The 20,564-nt window shown below is 36.7% G+C and overlaps 1 protein-coding gene across 3 annotated transcripts in view; it reads right to left on the bottom strand.

Moving 5' to 3' along the window:
• The window catches only part of CNOT6L (CCR4-NOT transcription complex subunit 6 like), a 115,826-nt gene that overhangs the window by 54,039 nt on the left and 41,223 nt on the right, over window positions 1-20,564 (bottom strand). For 2 of the 3 annotated variants that reach the window (XM_024993211.2, NM_001191523.2), the window contains exons 2-4: window positions 13,179-13,300; window positions 9,669-9,855; window positions 8,375-8,460 (exon numbers count right to left, since the gene is read on the bottom strand). In XM_024993211.2, the coding sequence (XP_024848979.1) occupies window positions 8,375-8,460; window positions 9,669-9,855; window positions 13,179-13,290 (385 nt within the window). In that variant the 5' untranslated portion in view covers window positions 13,291-13,300. Of the gene's footprint in view, window positions 1-8,374; window positions 8,461-9,668; window positions 9,856-13,178; window positions 13,301-20,564 lie in introns of those variants that run through there. The other variant, XM_059887509.1, reaches the window with a different exon arrangement.

A 20,564-nucleotide genomic window follows, 5' to 3' on the forward strand; every position in this document is an offset into this window, starting at 1 on the left:
AAATGCACTATCAAAATACACAACACTGATGAACCTCAAATACATTAAGCTAAATGAAAGAATCCTGACTCAAAAGTTTACATACTATGTTTCCATGTATGACATTTCTGGGAAAGTACTTGCCGAGGGCTGATAGTAGGAGGAGGTGTTGACTTCAACAAACACAAATTAATTCTGGAGGATACCAGAACAATCTTATGTCTCAACTGTACTGGTGGTTATGCAACTGCATACATCTGTCAACATTTACCAAATGTGAATGTCTGTCAACAAAGAGGTCATTTTCAGTCCATGCAAATGGTTTGGTAAAAAAGGTGATAAAAATTTAATTTTTTCAAAACTATATTCAAGATACAATTTCAAGAGTGATCACTAAGAATCCAGAAATAAAATGTACAAATCCCAAACCAACAGAAGTACACAGGTTGAGAAATGAACAAGGGGAAAAAAATCTGTTTTAGAAAGGCAAAAAGAGAAAAATCACACAAAGAATGGAATCAAATTGTAGGATGGCAACAATACAAGAATATCAACAACTGGAATAGAGTTAAGGCAACTGGTTTGAACCTACACATTAAAAACAAAAAAAGTCAGACTAGATTAAGAACAAAGACCAATTATATACTATTTGTAAGAGACATCTAAGCATAAGTACACAGAAAGGCTGAAAGTAAACAAATGAAAAAAGATACATTCAAACAATTTCCAAAAGAAAACTTGCATAGCTATTACATTAGATAACAAAGACTATAAGATGAAAACACTAACAAAAGACTCAGACATACTATCAGGTTCAAATTACCTGAAGGTAGAGCAATACTTTGGCCACCTGATGTAAACGACCAACTCACTGGAAAAGACCGTGATGCTGGGAAAGATTAAAGGCAAAAGGAGAAGATGGAGATAGAGGATGAGATGGCTGGACAGTATCACTGATTCAATGGATATGAATTTGAGCAAACTCCGGAAAATAGTGAGGAACAGGGAAAGGTGGCATGCTACAGTCCATGGGATCACAAAAGTCAGACACAACTTAACAAATGAACAACAACAAGAGAAATATACAGGCATAGATGGTATACCTAATAAAATAATCTCAAAGGCTATAAAGCAAAAGCTAACAAAACGACATGGGGAAAATGAACAAATCCAGAATTTAAATGGAAATGTTAGCATATACAACTTAATTATTCAAAAAGCAAACAGCCAAAAATTTATAAAGATACAGAAAATCTGAGGAACACCAACAAATTTGATATAATGGAGAAATATATATAGACGTGTGCCCAACAATTAGAGAAACAATACTCTTTTCAGATGCAGTAAAACATTTATAAAAATTGATCACATACAAGGCCATAAAGCAAGAATCAATAGATGTAAAAGACCTGATTCATACAGGCTACCTTAACTGCCTATAATGCAATTAAGTTTAAAGCTAACAATAAAAGAAAGCTAATCTAAAGTCACACATGCATGGAAATTTTAAATAACTGATGAGTCAAAGAAGGTATGATAAACCTAATAATAAAGTTTCCCAGGAGGCATAAATGGTAAAGAACCTGCCTGCCAATGCAGGAGACATGAGAGACACAGGTTCAATCCCTGAGTCAGAAAGCTCCCCTGGACAAGGGCATTGCTACTTACTCCAGTATTCTTGCCTGGCGAATCCCATTGACAGAGGAGCCTGGAGGGCTACACTCCATAGGGTCACAAAGAGTTGGACACAACTGAAGAGAATTAGCAGGCACACATGCATAATAATAATACTTAGGCCAAAACAATGATAATGTTTCACATCAAAAGCATAGGATGCCAAAAAACTGCCAAGTAAATTTAGTCTTGACAAAAAAAATGTATGATCTTAAATACTTTTATTTATTTTCAAATAAGGAACTCAAAGTATGAATAAGCCATATATCCAACTTAAAAAGGAAAAAATTGTAATACTGATAAATGGAACAACAGAATAAAGAAAAACAGAAACAAACCAGTTTTTAAAAAATAAAAGGCAACACTGATTCACTGAAAAGAACATAACTGACAAACCCCTCGGGAAATAAATTAGTAAAAAAGAGAGAAGGCACAAATAATCTTACTAATGAAGAAAGGGGTAATATAAACAGAGCTTAAAAATATATCTAGAGAATATCATCAACACTTTTATGCAAACAAATCTGAAAACTTTAAAAAGCTAAAAAATTTCAATATTACAGATATGGTCCAGCAAAACTAACTCATGAACAATTAGAAGGACTTGACGGTTCTTATAAGTACCAACACATCGAGGTGATAGTTTCACCAGGCAATGATAGTTTTATAGCCTTGTTCCACAAAAATTTCAAGAAATGGATTAATTACATACTATGCAAACTCTTTGAGAAAATTAAATAAGAACAGTAAAATACAGGTCTATCTTATTCGTGAACATACAAGAAAAATCTCTTTAAAAAAATGGTTAGGAAAGGCAGTCCATCAGTGTCCCTGTGTTCCGTTCCTCATTCTCAGAGAGTGTAACTGATTCTGAGGTTCATCTGTCTCATGATATGGAGCAGGTTCTGTAGCTAAATAGGCAACTATTAATAAATAGGTCAAGGCAGCCAGAGCACTACTTCCATGTAACTCTTTGCACCTCTGGGGAAGCAGGACTAGCTTTTTGTAGTTAGCTATAATATTTGTTGCTTGCTTGCAAAGTGCTGGACCTTTGGACTTGGATTACTCAACTGCAATGCAAACTGTGTGTATACAACGGGTGTCTGGGCCCATCTTGTAGCTTGAATGATAATGTTCTTTGTCTCTGACCCAAGAGTCTCATGTCTTCTACCACTACCCATGAAACAATAATTGGCTAACTTAGTAGCTTGTTTAAACTACCATATAACTAAACTCATTTCACATGCTAGCAAGGTCATGCTCAAATCCTTCAAGCTAAGCTTCAACAGTACGTGAACCAAGAATTTCCAGATGTATAATCTTGATTTAGAAAAGGCAGAGGAACCAGAGATCAAAGTGCCAACATTCCTAGAAAATGCAAGGGAATTCTAAAAAAAATCTGCTTCACTGACTATGCTAAAGTCTTTGACTGTGTGGATCACAAAAAACTGTGGAAAACTCGTAAAGACATGAGAATACCAGACCACCTTACCTGTCTCCTGAGAAACCTGTACAGGACAAGAAGCAACAGTTAGAACCAGACACGGAACAACAGACTGGTTCAAGATTAGGGAAGGAGTGTAAGGTTGTATATTGTCATCCTGCTTATTTAACTTATATGCAGAGTACTTCATGAGAAATGTTGGGCTAGGAGATTCACAAGCTGGAAGCAAGATTGCCAGGAGAAATATCAACAATCTCAGATATGCAGACAGTAACATTCCAATGGCACAAAGTGAAGAGGAACTAAAGAGTCTCTTGATGAAAGTGAAAGAGGAGAGTGACAAAGCGGGTTTAAAACTCAACATTCAGAAAACTAAGATCATGGCATCTGGTCCCATCACTTCCTGGCAAATAGATGGGGAAAAACTAAGAACAGTGACAGATTTTATTTTCTTGGGCTCCAAAATCACTGCAGACAGTGACTGCAGCCACGAAATTATAAGAAGCTCCCTGGAAGAAAAATTATGACAAACTTAGCATATTAAAAAGCCAGAGATATCATTTTGCCAACAAAGGTCTGTATGGTCAAAGATATGATTTTTCCAATAGTCATGCATGTTTGTGAGAGCCTGACCATAAAGAAGGCTGAGTGCCAAAGAATTGATGGTTTTGAATTGTGGTGCTAGAGAAGACTCTTTAGAGTCCCTTGGACAGCAAGGAGATCAAACCAGTCAAATCCTAAAGGAAATCAACCCTGAATACGCACTGGAAGGACTGATGTTGAAGCTCCAAAACTTTGGCCATCTGTTAAGAGCCGACTCATTGGAAAAGACTCTGATGCTGGGAGAGATTGAGGGCAAGAGGTGAAGGGAGTGACAGGGGATGATATGGTTGGATGGCATCTCTGACTCAATGGACATGAGTATGAGCAAACTCTGGGAGATAGTGAAGGACAGGGAAGCCAGGTGTGCTGCTGTTCATGGAGTCACAAAGAGTCAGACACTACTTAGCGACTGAACAACAATGCTCTCTGATAGATTATCTTTCACTTACTGATTTATAGATGCTCATTAGATAATACAGAAGTAAGTACCTTGCCTCCTATATGAGTGACAACTGGATTTTTAAAATGCTACTTTTAAAAAGGTACTGAGAATGTTAGATAAATGGATATGTAGTTATTCATTTTATTATTTTCTTTAAAATGTTACTTTTTATATTATGATATATTTAGTGAATGTAAAAGTTCACATAGTAAAAGAATCTTACACTGTCACACTCCTTTTTATTTCAAGGGTGGTAAGCAATTCGTGGGAGAAAGGTAGAAATTTTCACAGTTATTGAAGTCATAAATTTTTTATTATTTGGGGACATAAATGTTTAATGCTTGAGGAACTCTTTGGCCCGTATGTCAGAGAAAGCATTGCTTTACCTTAGGACATGAATTTCAAATTATTTAAAACTTACACATTTTCTTTCATAAAAACTAATAAAGTTTGAATTTGTTTTTTAAGTGACTTAACAGAACATTTCCAGCTTACTGGACTGGCCATGTATGTAGTTTTTAAATTGGCCTTCTTCCTATCCTAACGCCTAAAATACCCAACCCACCACTCATACTCCTCAAGTCTCAAAACAGAATTTCTAAAAATTAACTTGGTGAGCCAGGATGATCAAAATCATTATCAAAATGTCAGTATCTATGCTTCAGAGGAAGACAGGAAATGGAAGAAAGGCACTCCTTTTTGAAGACAAAATGGAATCTCAGAGGCAATCCATTTTCATTGTTTCTTTTAAATATATCACAACACTATTTTAAATGCTCCATTCTACTCCCTCCCCCTTTTTTAGACACAAAATACCACTACGTGGTTATTAAAACTGATGATGAATTATTTCAAGTTTTACCTCCCTAAGAATATACAGCTACCATTCATTAGGGACCTTTATTCCTTCAATTCCTTCATAAAACCAACCCTGTTTTTTACCATCTTAAAGTTATGAAAGAAGGTTGGAAGGGCTCTGATTTTCTTTCATTTCTAAAAGGTCCTTACTCCTCCATACTGATTACTTGAACATAAAATAGCACTGCCAGAAAAACAAATCTTCACAGAAGAGGAAATGGCTGCATACAGGCATTTACCACAGAACAAACTGAAGTTTACTGAAAAGGAAGTTATTCAAGAGCACAGAGAAAACTAAGTTGCATCTAGTAAAGCAGAACTGGTGCCTGACTTTAAAGTCTAAAGGGAGATTTTAACAAATGTGAATCATCAGCAGACAAATCTCTAAAACCAAAGGCCAACCAAAGATTATAGTTTAGAAGACTAACATTTTAACCAATAAAAAAGAATGAAGGACTAAGGAGACAATAGATATTCAGAATGATTCATTCAGTTGGTACACAGTATAAATTTTCTGAGAACACGTCTCTACATGAGATAACATGGAATAGAGTTGTGAAACAGAAGATATATAATATTTGCTTTTTTAGGAATGTTACAAAGTATAAAGGCTAAGTCTAACTGGGTTCAATAGCAAATTATTCATTTGTCATTAACATGCTCTCCATCAATATGAGAAGGAGGAAAACAGCCCTTCTGATTGATCTTGAAAGAAATAATAGTTATCCTTGGAGAAAAAAATATACAATTATTATAACCAGTATGAAATTGTGAGTTCCATTATTTCATGAAATCTAAGATTATACAAAATGATAACCATTCATACTTATTAAGAGGAACAGAAGCCCCCACTCCAACTCTAGCTGGATAATTGTTTCAACTATAAGAATAAGATTTAACATATAGAGAGTAAGGTGAAATTCACACCTTGGGTGAATCCTCAAGAAAATATTTTAGATGATAAGTATCCCCCTGACTGTACTTCATACATGATTTAAAAAAAAAAAACAAAGCAGTAAAATCCTACAAAGAAACTAAAATCACAAGTTAGACCATTCATATAATGACCTAATTTACAAAGGGTTAATTGTATAAGGAAGCCTAATACCACTGTTTTCATTTCATTCATTTCAACAAGTAACATCAGCAATCCTACCACTCTTATTCGAGCTTCTTTCTTAATGCTCCATTGTATGACTTTAACAAACACAAACAGAACATGTTCATGAGACTTAGTAGTCTTTGAAGAAGGAAAATAAAACAAAGTGTGTATTTTATAAGGCTTTGATTAATGTTCATTCCTTATTAGCACAAAAAATGTTTAACCAATACAGTAAATCTACACACAGTCCTCTGCATTCAAAATAAGCCCGTCTTCCTATGCTATGCTGTAAGAGAAAAACATACAAAACAAGTATTTATGTGATTTGAGTATGACTTTCATCCCAAACTGAGATGATACCACCAGAGGATGGATTAATATGCTTATATACAAACAACTACACTTAGTATGTGTAGCTCATTTTTACTGTTATGCTTTTCCCTTATATAATATGTTAATGCTATCTACTCTATTAAAATCAGACATTCTGACTGAGGTTATAATTTATTATGTTACATCATTGTTTTTAAATTTTTTTTTAAATGGGAAAAAAAAAAACTACAATGCTAAGTGTTAACTTAAAATATCTCCTCTAAGAAAATTCAAAGGTTTACAGAAAATTAAAAATAAAATTAAAAAATGTTCCCTCCATACAAGCTTGTTAAAATGATGGGAGCTTGTTGAAATCCTGAAGCTCAATTTGATACAGAAGAATCACTTCTCTCTTAAGAGGAACATATGGTTATATTCTCAAAATTATACTAAAACCTGACCTAACTGTAACCAAAATGGCCTTTAAAAGGTTAACAACAATGGATTAAAGACAATCTCTTTAACAAGTGGTGCTGGGAAATCTGGTCATCCACTTGTAAAAGAATGAAACTGGACCACTTTCTAACACCATACACAAAAATAAACTCAAAATGGATTAAAGATCTAAACGTAAGACCAGAAACTACAAAACTCCTAGAGGAGAACATAGGCAAAACACTCTCTGACATACATCACAGCAGGATCCTCTATGACCCACCTCCCAGAATATTGGAAATAAAAGCAAAAATAAACAAATGGGACCTAATTAACCTTAAAAGCTTCTGCACATCAAAGGAAACTATTAGCAAGGTGAAAAGACAGCCTTCAGAATGGGAGAAAATAATAGCAAATGAAGCAACCGACAAACAACTAATCTCAAAAATATACAAGCAACTCCTACAGCTCAACTCCAGAAAAATAAACGACCCAATCAAAAAATGGGCCAAAGAACTAAATAGACATTTCTCCAAAGAAGACATACAGATGGCTAACAAACACATGAAAAGATGCTCAACATCACTCATTATCAGAGAAATGCAAATCAAAACCACTATGAGGTACCATTTCACACCAGTCAGAATGGCTGCGATCCAAAAGTCTACAAATTATAAATGCTGGAGAGGGTGTGGAGAAAAGGGAACCCTCTTACACTGTTGGTGGGAATGCAACCTAGTACAGCCACTATGGAGAACAGTGTGGAGATTCCTTAAAAAACTGGAAATAGAACTGCCTTATGATCCAGCAATCCCACTGCTAGGCATACACACTGAGGAAACCAGAAGGGAAAGAGACACGTGTACCCCAATGTTCATCGCAGCACTGTTTATAATAGCCAGGACATGGAAGCAACCTAGATGTCCATCAGCAGATGAATGGATAAGAAAGCTGTGGTACATATACACAATGGAGTATTACTCAGCCATTAAAAAGAATACATTTGAATCAGTTCTAATGAGGTGGATGAAACTGGAGCCTATCATACAGAGTGAAGTAAGCCAGAAGGAAAAACATAAATACAGTATACTAACGCATGTATATGGAATTTAGAAAGATGGTAACAATAACTCTGTATACGAGACAGCAAAAGAGACACTGATGTATAGAACAGTCTTATCGACTCTGTGGGAGAGGGAGAGGGTGGGAAGATTTGGGAGAATGGCATTGAAACATGTAAAATATCATGTAGGAAACGAGTTGCCAATCCAGGTTCGATGCACGATGCTGGATGCTTGGGGCTGGTGCACTGGACGGCCCAGAGGGATGGTATGGGGAGGGAGGAGGGAGGAGGGTTCGGGATGGGGAACACATGTATACCTGTGGCGGAGTCATTATGATATTTGACAAAACTAATACAATTATGTAAAGTTTAAAAATAAAATAAAATTAGAAAAAAAAAAATTAACCATGTTAAAAAAAAAAAAAAATAAAAATAAAAAAATAAAAAAGAAAAATCACTCACCTTTCAAACCTAGAGTTTGTAGCTGGAAGAGCCGACCAAGTTCATAAGGCAAAACCCGTAACAGATTGTTATTTAAAAGCAATTCCCTGTTTTAAAGAAAAAAAAAAAACAAACTTTATTAACATATCCACAGTTGCTGTTCTTAACCTGCCTTTTAAGATACCATGAGTGATATCTACAATCAAGGCATTATTTCTCTATATTCATTCCAAAATGTTATAACTACCACATTCATTAACAGTGTTTCTATGAATTTACTCATTCTCGAACACAAATTAAAGATATAGGAATTGTGTATCACTCTCAAATCCACTCCCTTTTGTCGCTCACCCAAAATTCCTCTCAGATACAAATCAAGAGAGAGAGAGATTTTATGTACCCAAAGATAGCAGATATCCTCAAACCCAGCCTCAATCACAGGGGAAAAAAATTTTTTTTAATAAACTTCAGGATTTACTACACAGTAGCCAGTAACCCATTCAAATTTCATAGCATTACAACTATAATCACTTCAAGATACAACAATCACTGACAGAAAATATAAACATTAAAAATAAAGCATAGGATAGTATAAACAGGACAGCACACATGAAGATCTGAATTTATGACTGTGAAATTTGGGGCAGATTATAGAGAAAATAAATGGCCAGTGTTATTAATTAATGACTAAAAGGTATAAAATCAGACACCTAAGAAGTATTAAAAAAAACACATACAGTAAAGGGATTGTGAAAAAACAAGATTTTTAAAATATTAAATGTTTAAATTTAAACATATGATAGCAATTTTTTAACATTACTACTCAGCAGTAAAAAGGCAGGAAAGCAATCTTTGTTTTCATTGGTTCCCCCATGCCTCAATGGGTAAAGAATCCATCTGCAACGTAGGAGACATAGGAGACGTGAGTTCAATTCCTGGGTCGGAAAGATCCCCTGGAGGAGGAAATGGCAACCCACTCCAGTCTACTACTAGTCTAGCCCCAAATAATTCTGATGAGATTTGTCACCTGAGTGTAAAGCAAGAATAAAGTATTTTAGCCCTATCCCACCTCAAGTCTGTCAAAAGAAATTGGTAATACACGCACATTTCCAGCTAGAAAACTCCAAATTTAAAGGAAGGAAGGAAAAGAAGCATTCTATGAAGGCCAACTCAAGTACTGTGCTTAGACAATTTATATCATTTAATCTTCACATACATATGGAAAGCCTACTTACTTTAAGATGAGTAACCTCCCATATTTGTATTTGGTAAATTTACAATTTTATACAGTTGTGTCACATTTATATGTTCTCACCTGAGAGACACCATGTTTCCTAGTTCTGCTGGTAAACTTCTGAGTTTATTGGATGACAGATCCAGGTAAACCAGATTATGAAGCTTGGCAATATCAGGTGGAATGCGACTAAGGTAATTGTCATTTAGGTGCAGCGCTGTCAAGTGTGTCAATGACCAAAGTGATGTACTTAAGCTCCGCACTCTACCTAAAAGGCAAAATATTGACTCATTAAACCTAGGTCCAAGACAAAAAATGAGCTACAAGCACCAAAAAGTGGGAGAAAAGCCCATAAATGCATACAGATACTCTGACATTTTAATTTTGCATTAAATGCTTTTGACTGCTTCCAAACATAACTGGTCCTTCTTTAATTCCATGCAACTTTTGTCTGACCACCATTCTTTCTCACAAATCTACCATGTATTAAAATAAAACACAATATAACAAGGAGACCCTTGGATTGAGGGTGATCACATGTCTCAAGGAGAAAGCATGGGGCTGACTTGAGCTTTTGCAATAGAATGGTCATGAATTTTTTTTAAGTCATGGTACTAACAAAGCACTTCTCACATACTTCATGAAAATTAACAGTACAAGGCTAATCTACACCTAGGGTTTGAATTAGTCTACATACTTTAAATAGACAAGAGTAACTGCTATGATTTAGAACTAATCTTAGATTAGCCACCAGGAAAATCATTTTACTCCCAAAGAAGATATCTTCCCCAGCTTTCTCATATTTCAATTATACATTAATAAATCTGGTTTAAGATTCTGCATTAAGTGCAACACACTCCAGGAAATGGTCACACATTACGCTTTACCAGTGAGTCAGCCTCTGACAGCTATGGTAGAACACATACTGGAAAAAGCTAGAAGACTTGATTCAGAGTCCTAATTTCTACCATTTGCTAGCCATATTAAGCCTAAGCAAATCACAGAGTTTCAACTTCTGTAAAACGTGGTATTATCTTAACAATAAACTTATATGAAGAGACTTTAAAAACTTTTTACCAAAGTGAAATGGTAAAAGATTCTGATTAAAAGAGCAGTGGAAGGTACAGAGGGCAATGTTGTTTTTCGTGTGGCTATCAAGCAGTAGACTCAAATTTAGATCTTCTGTCCAGGGTTCTTTCTATCACAGGTTCCTTGACCTTGTCTATAATCAGGCTTAAAGTATTAACTAGGATTTTGCATTTTAATAGGAAACAAAGTTTTCAAGTGATAGAGGTTCTAATAAATAAAACACTTAAGTTTTTACCTAAGGGTAACCAAGGGATTATCAACCAGAGACAACACTGGGACTCTGGCAATCTGGAAACATTTTAGGTTGTCAAAACCAGAGGAGTGCTACCACTATCTAGTGGGTAGAGGCCAGGAATGCTGCTGAACATCGATGTGCCACAACCACTTCCAACCACAAAGAACTGTCTACCCGGAAGTGTCAACAGTGCCAAGTTGAGAAATCCTGGGTTAACCTAGTAGGATTTGCTCATATTCATTATTTTAAAATTACCAATCACCTATCCACCCAGCTACTTTTTATCGAAGATACACATAGTTCCTGCTATACTCTAATGTGGGTTTAGCTCTTCCAATGAAAGCCTACTGAGGAAAAAATTACATTCTATGTACAGTCTGTATTATATCGATTCATAAAAGAAAAACTGTACTTATACTTTTATTTTTATTAAGTTTTTAACTTTGTAATAATTGTAGATTTATAGAAAAGTTACCAGACAACACAGTTCCTATACACCCCCCAGCCAGTTTTCCCTACTACTAGCATATTATATTACCACTGTACATTTGTAAAAGGTTTCCTAGTGGCTCGGTAGTAAAGAACATGCCTGCCAATGTAGGAGACCGGGTTCAATCCCCGGGTGGAGAAGATCCCCTGACGGAGGAAACGGCAACCTATTCCAGTATTCTTGCCTGGGAAATCCCTACCTGGGAAAAGCCTGGCAGGCTACAGCCCGTAGGGTCACAAAGAGTCAAACACAGTTTAGCAACTAAAGGGACAGAACCTGGGTCTCCTGCCTTGCAGGCAGATTCTTTACCATCTGAGCCACCAGGGAAGCCTGTTAACTGAAAGAATTAGTTACTCAGTCATGTCCACCTCTTTGTGACCCCATTGGCTGTAGCCCACCAGGTTCCTCTGTCCATGGAATTCTCCAGGCCAGAACACTGGAGTCAGTTCCCTTCTCCAGGAGATATTCTTGACCCAGAGATCGAACCTGGGTCTCCTGGATTGCAGGTAGATTGTTTACCATCTGATTCACCAGGGAAGCCCAAAAAAGAACATTTGTCAAAACTAGGAAACTAAGATTACTACTTTCGTTATTAACTAATTTACAGACTTTATTTGAATTTCACCAGTTTTTACACCTTTTTGTTAGAAGATTTGATCCAAGATACCATTTTGCATCTAGTTGCCATGTCTCTTTAGTCTTCTCTTGTCTATGACAGTTTCTCATTCTTTCCTTGTTTTCAGGACCCTGACAATCACTCTGTGGAACGTCCTTCAGTTGGTCTGATGTTTTTCTCACTATTAGACTGGGGTTATGAGTTTTCAGAAATCAGATTCTATTTTAACAAATCCTAAACATGTAAAGTCATGTAGCAGTTATCACTTTATAGAATAAACAGATAGCTTTTAGGATTCCTACTCTGCCAACAATGGGATGATAGGATGATGGCAAAGATATCAACTTGCAAAAATGATTACTCTGTGATAGAAAAACAAAATCTATTATATCAAAGAAGCAGGTTTTACTTAGAAACTGCACTCCCAATGCCTTCAGTTCTAGATGCCACCTGTGGCCCATGGTATTAATCTCAAAAGAAACAATGGAAACAAAGACATTTAGTCACAGATAAAACAGTAAGTTGAACACTAGTAAGTACCTCAGCCGGAGAAGGCAATGGCACCCCACTCCAGTACTCTTGCCTGGAAAATCCCATGGATGGAGGAGCCTGGTAGGCTGCAGTCCATGGGGTCGCCAAGAGTCGGACACAACTGAGCGACTTCCCTTTCACTTTTCACTTTCATGCATTGGAGAAGGAAATGGCAACCCACTCCAGTGTTCTTGCCTGGAGAATCCCAGGGACGGGGGAGCCTGGTGGGCTTCCGTCTATGGGGTCGCACAGAGTCAGACACGACTGAAGTGACTTAGCAGCAGCAGCAAGTACCTCAGCATTTGGATTTTTTCAATTAATTCATCTAACTCAAAATGTATAGCAATGACAAAAATGCAATACTCAACTCTTGTTCATTCTTGCGATTATGTGTGTGTGAAGTGTGAAGTCGCTCAGTCGTGTCTGACTCTTTGCAACCCCATGGACTGTAGCCTTCCAGGTTCCTCCATCCATGGAATTTTCCAGGCAAGAATACTGGAGTGGGGTGCCATTTCCTTCTCCAGGAGATCTTCGCAACCCAGGGATTGAACCCAGGTCTTCTGCATTGTAGGCAGACATTTTACTGTCTGAGCCACCTATCCCAAATTAAATGTTTCAGATTTCACTCACCCGAGATTTCTAATTCTGCCCAGTGAGATTTTTTCCCATTGGCTACCTCCTCTGCTGACATGATGGTATAAATTCTGCGAGGATCTGGAGGATCATATTTTTCCTTTGGCATCCCTATTAGTCTGTGAGAAAAAAGAAAAAAGATGACCAATTATTATAGTCATACATAAAAACAGAGGGAGAAAAATGGGACGCTAAGTTTTCTTTGGCTTCCCCCTTACCAGGCTACCCTTAAATTCTCATTAGAAGGAAAACACACGCAAAGTAGGCTAGGCTGCAGGAATTTAGTAACAGAGGCCTCAAGGAAAATGCAAAGAAGCAGGGACACTGGACTTCACAATAAAACATGGTCGTTGCTTCCCAAACATTCACTGCACCCCTTCCTCTTCATTTAGCTGCTGTGCTTTCCAACACAGACTGACCCTTTGAGAATTTCCTTGATGGACTCTGATTGGTCTAAGAGAACCAAGGTAATTCTATCCTCCTTGCTTCATGCTATTCAAATATTCCATGTCTAAAACAATAAGCACAAGATATTCTCCCTGTCACAGAGATTAGTTCAGAAATATCTAATAATCACTAGGCTTAAGACTAATTTTACATTTATGGGAAGAGCAAGCTTCTTTCTCCTATTGGTCATACATGAAAAAGAATATAACCCCAACTACTCTTGGCAATCATTCAACAACTAGAAGGGAAGCCAGCCATAGCAGTCAGAGACTAGAAAACAGAGAAACAAAGCCAGAGTCCTCACCACACCACTCCTGTAGCATTCTTCAGCACTGGGTTTTTCGACTATACAAGCCAGTCTATTTGCTTATTGTTTAAACTACTAGTTTGTGTTTTCTGCTACTTGTAATCAAAAGCATCTTAATTAAGATCATATATCTTGGTTTACATGGGCCAATCTTGGTTTATATCTGTTACTCTTAGGTCACTATTAATATAATGCTCAAAAGTGTCCAATTTGGATGATGAGTTACATGGCTGCCCTAATTTAAAGTAGTATTATACAGTTTTCTTTATATAACTGCAAAAATAATTGAACAATCATCAGTGACAACCAAATAGACATAAAACTCCTCAAGTGTGCAATGTATGAATCAGATGACAAATGGCCATAAAAATAACCATTCAAGAGGTCTTAAACTCCTGCATGCTATCATTTCAGTTTAGTTCAGTTGCTCAGTCATGTCCAACTCTTTGAGACCCCATGAACTGCAGCATACCAGGCCTCCCTATCGATCACCAACTCCCAGAGCCCACCCAAACTCATGTCCATTGAGTCAGTGATGCCATCCAACCATCTCATCCCCTGTCATCCCCTTCACCTCCTGCTCTCAATCTCAGCATCAGGGTCTTTTCAAATGAGTCAGCTCTTTCCATCAGGCAGCCAAAGTATTGGAGCTTCCACTTCAACATCAGTCGTCCCAATGAACACCCAGGACTGATTTCCTTTAGGATGGAATGGTTGGATCTCCTTGCAGTCCAAGGGACTCTCAAGAGTCTTCTCCGACACCACAATTCAAAAGCATCTATCAGTATCTGCATACTATTTATAGTTGCTTCTTTGCTCACACTTTAACACACACAGATATACATACAGACACCAAAACCAAATGTCTAAAACTGGGACTGTTTCCAAGTAGTTTAGAACCTCTATCTCAATGGAAGAGTTACTTTCAGATGGTCTGAAATTTGTTACATAGAAAGAAAAACAGGAAGAATTCTATTATGTATCAAGAAATCAAAGCTAGTTTATAAGAGTACAATCAAAATTTCCCATCCCATAATTTGCCCTAGTATTTCTGAAGGAAAAACCGTCATTTCTTCCCATTTACTAAAAGGAGCAAAGAGGAAGTTTTCCAGATTTTTTTCATCTGTTAACAGTAATTAGCTTCCAAACCTGGTTAAGCTCTTCAGCTCTAATCTTATCACATAACTGTGTGATACTGAAACATGTTTTATTTTCCATAAATGTCCCGGATCTTCATACAGCACAAAGAGTATGATCATTTTTCACAGGGGAAAAACTTGATTTTTACCCTATGTGGCCTATGTAAAATATTTCTGAATATAACATTTTTAGGTAATAAGGTTTTTAGAATTTCTACTATGCACCATAAGAAACATGTATCTCTGTGGATACTCCTACACACTAATGTAAGATTCTACAAAAACACAAGATTAATAAGCAAAACCAAATCAAATGGATTCAGATCCAAAGACATGCTACAAATTCATCAACAATAACAATGGGTAAAACTAAGACTATGAAATTTTCAAATTAACTTTCATTAATTTTAAATCATTTTCATAAAACATAGTGCAAAAAATGGTATATATGCACCTACAGCAGGGGAAGAAAAGCGACGTAATCATGAAGAACAGACAGGTGGATACAACGGGGAAAAGAGGAGAGTGGGACACATCAGGAGATTATATATATACACATATATATACTTCCATGTGTAAAATAGATAGCTGGTAGGAACCTGCTATATATACAGCAAAGGGAGCTCAGCTCAGCGCTCTGTGATGACCTAGAGGGGAGGGATGGGGGAAATGGGATGGAGATTCACGAGGGAAGGGATATATGCACACAGTTGATTCACTTTGTTGTATAGCAGAAACTAACACAACACTGTAAAGCAATTATACTCCAATTAAAAAAAAAAGTGCATCGGTCAACTTAATTTGGCAGTTTAACCATGGCTACCACTGGACAGTGTGTTACTTAAGGGATAATGAGAATGGAGGTATATCCTCTTTGTCTCTATACAGTTCCTATCACATGTGTGTGTGCTCAGTTGTATCTGACTCTTTGCAATCCATGGACTGTAGCCTTCCAGCCTCCTCTCTCCATGGGATTTCCCAGGCAAGAATACTGGAGTGGGTTGCAATTTTTCTACTCAAGGGGATCTTCCTGACCTAGGGATCAAACCCACATCTCCAGCATTGGCAGACAGATTCTTTACCACTGCAAAGCACTCCTATCACACAGTGGGCACCTAGTAAGTATTTGTGGAATGATCATGTGCTTTTTAATCCTAAAAACTACCAGCTTTCTCCCACCTAGTCCAATTAACAGTCAATGCTCTTCTAAAAATTAATCTCATGAAATGGTCATTAATCAATTTCCCTAAATAATTTAGAAATCTAGAGAGGAGATTAATAGTCATCATCTCTTTTGGCCCACAAATGTTAATATCTGAAATTGCTACTATATAAGAACTATATTTCTTTTAAAAAATTTTTATCTCTCCATCTTTGTAAGTATTAAAATTTACAAAATCTGTTTATCATATCCATAAAATGCTTACCAATGTCTATAATATGTAAAAACCAAAGTACAATTAATACTGTTATATTACGCATCAAAGGTCTCTTTTGGATTTGATTAGGAAGTCAATAAAAATACAAGTCATTTAATCCTTCAAAGTGACACTAAATTTGGATAGTCTGATTGAAGTTAAAACACTTATTTGCATTAACTAATTTAGTAGAGTCTATAGATTTGGTGATCACTACTGTCCTAAGCATCAGGTTTTCAAATATGCTACTTAAAAACTTAGCTCAAATTTAAGAAATTGGCATTACTGAACCTCCTATTCAGCTTTATCTTCCTGTTCAGTTTCTCAGCATCAATCTTCCATCTTGGAGACATTATCACAAAAACCTATTTCAAAATAACTTAATGTATAAAATAATAATTCAACTATAACTTAAATCTTTAAATGTGACACTGATAATGTGCTTTCTCAACAGTCTAAGATACAGGTCAGTCCAAGGTTTAAATACTGGATGGACACACTTCATCCAAGGAAGAGAAATGTTTTATTTTGTAAAGTCTAACAGCTAATTCCTTCCTCTAACTTTATTAAATTGATGAAAGGCAGGTTTTTCAATTGGTTTTTCCAAGAATTTCTCATTTCTGCAATATCTTACATCAGTTCCCAAAGGATCATGCCATTACATCAACCTAATTTACACTGGGGAGGGGATCCTACTAATGTAACAAGAGTAAACTAAAACCCCCTTCACAAAACAGCCTTTTTAACTTGCACTCTTCAATACTATGAAAAATACTCCACATAGCTCCCCAAATACTGACTACATAAGCTTCTTTGAACTTGCCATCCTCTCTCCTCCATTCCTTGAATCTTATATCACCAATGCAGGCTTCGCAGAATCTAGTATAAATCTAGTTCTGAGAGCAACTGTCAGTCCTGAACAAAGAACTTGATTATTTCTTAGTTTCTACGTGAACTATCCTGAAAGAAAATCATCACTGAAGGATGATTAATTATGACATACAGTGAAGATTTTCATTAGTTTATTTCTTGGAGTCGTCTGTAAAATTACGCAAAAACTTCAAGTAAACTTGTAAAATACTAACTTCATGGAAGATGTATTCCAGTCCTTTTCTGGCTGAAAGTAACACTGTATGTAACACTAGGGCTACTTTGCCCTAAAAAATTTACAATTCCCAAACTGTAAATAAAATACAAGATTCCTATATAACACGCTGTTCAATGAATAAATTGTTGCAAAATATACATGAATTACCACCAAATACACTATTGCCAAGGAACCCCAAATCTCAGGTTTTGTATCTGGGGCGAGGAAAATACTGCAACGTGACTCCTCCCTGCCCATTGTCCTCCCCACTAAATAATAATCTGAGCCAAATCAGAGCAACTATTAAAGGCCAGAACTAAGCTTCTGCTAATTTTGGTTATCTGGAGAAGCTTACTAAAAACAAAAAAATAGCAGACTCTATAGTGGATATAAAGATATAAGTCATTATGGTGTTAAACCACAGATTCCCTCAGATTACCCCCTTCTCTAAATTTAAGGTCATTTTATCTCAGTCTATAGTTCAGCACAGTTTCAGAAATTAATCCTACTTCATTTAGCATTCACAATAAGAAAGAATGCTCCAATCACAGTGAACCAAACCTCTAACTCAATGAATCCAACCCTAAAGTATAAACCAGTAGATAGGCACTTGGAGCCACAGACATATTAAGTCATCATCTCAACAGCAGTTTGCGAAGAAATCTTAGACAGAGATGTAGAGTTCTCAAAGTTAAAAGAAGACAAAATTAAGCCTACGCTGCTTACATTTTAGACCAAGATGTCAGTGTCTTATTACATTTTACATATTCTCAAATAAATCTGTCTTCTGTCAGCATTTATTTCCAAAGATCATGGAACACATTATTTGTTATTTATTGAATACCCACCTTGACTAACATCTATCCTTGCCATCTGGCCTTAATCATTAAGACCACTTTCCTTTCTGAGAAAATATGTCTAAGTTTACCATTTTTAATAAAGAAAAATAAGCACTGCACTGCAGCACTGGAAGTTTCTATTTCCTCATCAATATCTATTTTTAACTATACACAAGTATTAATCATTACAACTGTCACACAAAATTTATACCTTGCCTGTGAGCCCAGGAGCTCACAGCTGATACTTAAAAAACAGCTTCCAGCAAATCACACTGCATAAAGTAGAATCATACTGACAAAAATAAAGATTGATGGCAATCACAAGAGCTTAGAAGACATCTTGTGATAAACAACAATTTCATCCACATTCCTACTCCTCTTCTATACCAACGGCCTCCGGGTGACATTTGTCTTCAATGACATATTCAACTCAAGTCTGTAGATGAATACAGACTTGTTTCATCATTTCAATAATGAAACACTCAAAAAGAGCCATTCAAAATCTTCGTATCTCCCAATCTGTCACCACTTTAAACAAAAACAAAACAAAATTCAAGTTTTACAATGGTAAAGCCACCCATCATTAAGGAAAAAATTACCTTTGGACTTCTGGAATTTCCTGTTTCGGACCACTTTCACATTTATTCAGCAAACATTCACTGCAGGCCTGCTATCATCATGTACTGTATCAAGCACTAGGACTTCAACAGTGAACAAGACAAAGGGCATCCTTGCCCTCATGGAGCTTACACCATTTTCATGGTACTACGTGAAAAATAAAGTTATAGAATATTCTAATTTCAAATAATTTCACAAACAATTTTTCATTTCTTTTTGTTAGTAGTTTTCTCCCCGTCATCAGGTAATTGCATTTCTCCCTATAGCCACTATGCTGAAACATACAGCTAAAGGGAGAATAAAAGATCTTTATCACAGAAGATGAGAGTAATGAATAATAGATAACCTATAGAATGGACAAGGATAGGATTAAAGAGTAGCATACCCAGAACAAGAATGGCAAGTTTTAAAGGGCTTGAAATTGAGGAATAAGATCAAAGATAAAAGGATAATACACATCAGTATATTTCACTTAAGGTGATAATAGCAAATGGTTTTCTAATCCAATGATCATATTTTTTCTATGATCTTTACTAACAAACTGAATAATGATGAAACAGTAGTACCAAGGATTTTTCTGGCCTTTAAAAATACTAGTACTCAATATGTTTTATTTCTAGTCAGTTTATCCTTATCGATCTCCTTCATAACCAGTTATCTACCCCACCAAATGCTAAAGCTGAAACTCCAGTACTTTGGCCACCTCATGCGAAGAGTTGACTCACTGGAAAAGACTCTGATGCTGAGAGGTATTGCAGGCAGGAGGAGAAGGGGACGACAGAGGATGAGATGGCTGGATGGCATCACTGACTCGATGGACGTGAGTTTGAGTGAACTCCGGGAGTTGGTGATGGACAGGGAGGCCTAGCACGCTGTGATTCATGGGGTCGCAAAGAGTCAAATACGACTGAGCGATTGAACCGAACTGAACTGAAATGCATCAGTATCAGTTCAGTTGCTCAGTCATGTCCGACTCCTTGAGATCCCATGAACTGCAGCACACCAGGCCTCCCTGTCCATCACCAACTCCTGGAGTCTACACAAACAACCCATGTCCATTGAGTCGGTGATGCCATCCAACCATCTCATCCTCTGTCATCCCGTTCTCCTCCTGCCCTCAATCCTTCCCAGCATCAGGGTCTTTTCAAATGAGTCAGCTCTTCGCATCAGGTGGCCAAAGTACTGGAGTTTCAGCTTCAACATCAGTCCTTCCGATGAACACCCAGGACTGATCTTCTTTAGGATGGACTGGTTGGATCTCCTTGCAGTCCAAGGGACTCTCAAGAGTCTTCTCCAACACCACAGTTCAAAAGCATCAATTTTCTGCACTCAGCTTTCTTTACAGTCCAACTCTCACATCCATATATGACCACTGGAAAAACCATAGCCTTGACTAGAAGGACCTTTGTTGGCAAAGTAATGTCTCTGCTTTTGAATATGCTGTCTAGGTTGGTCATAACTTTCCTTCCAAGGAGTAAGCATCTTTTAATTTCATGGCTGCAATCACCATCTGCAGTGATTCTGGAGC

Source organism: Bos taurus, chromosome 6 (assembly GCF_002263795.3).
Source record: "Bos taurus isolate L1 Dominette 01449 registration number 42190680 breed Hereford chromosome 6, ARS-UCD2.0, whole genome shotgun sequence".
Classification (NCBI taxonomy): domain Eukaryota; kingdom Metazoa; phylum Chordata; class Mammalia; order Artiodactyla; family Bovidae; genus Bos; species Bos taurus.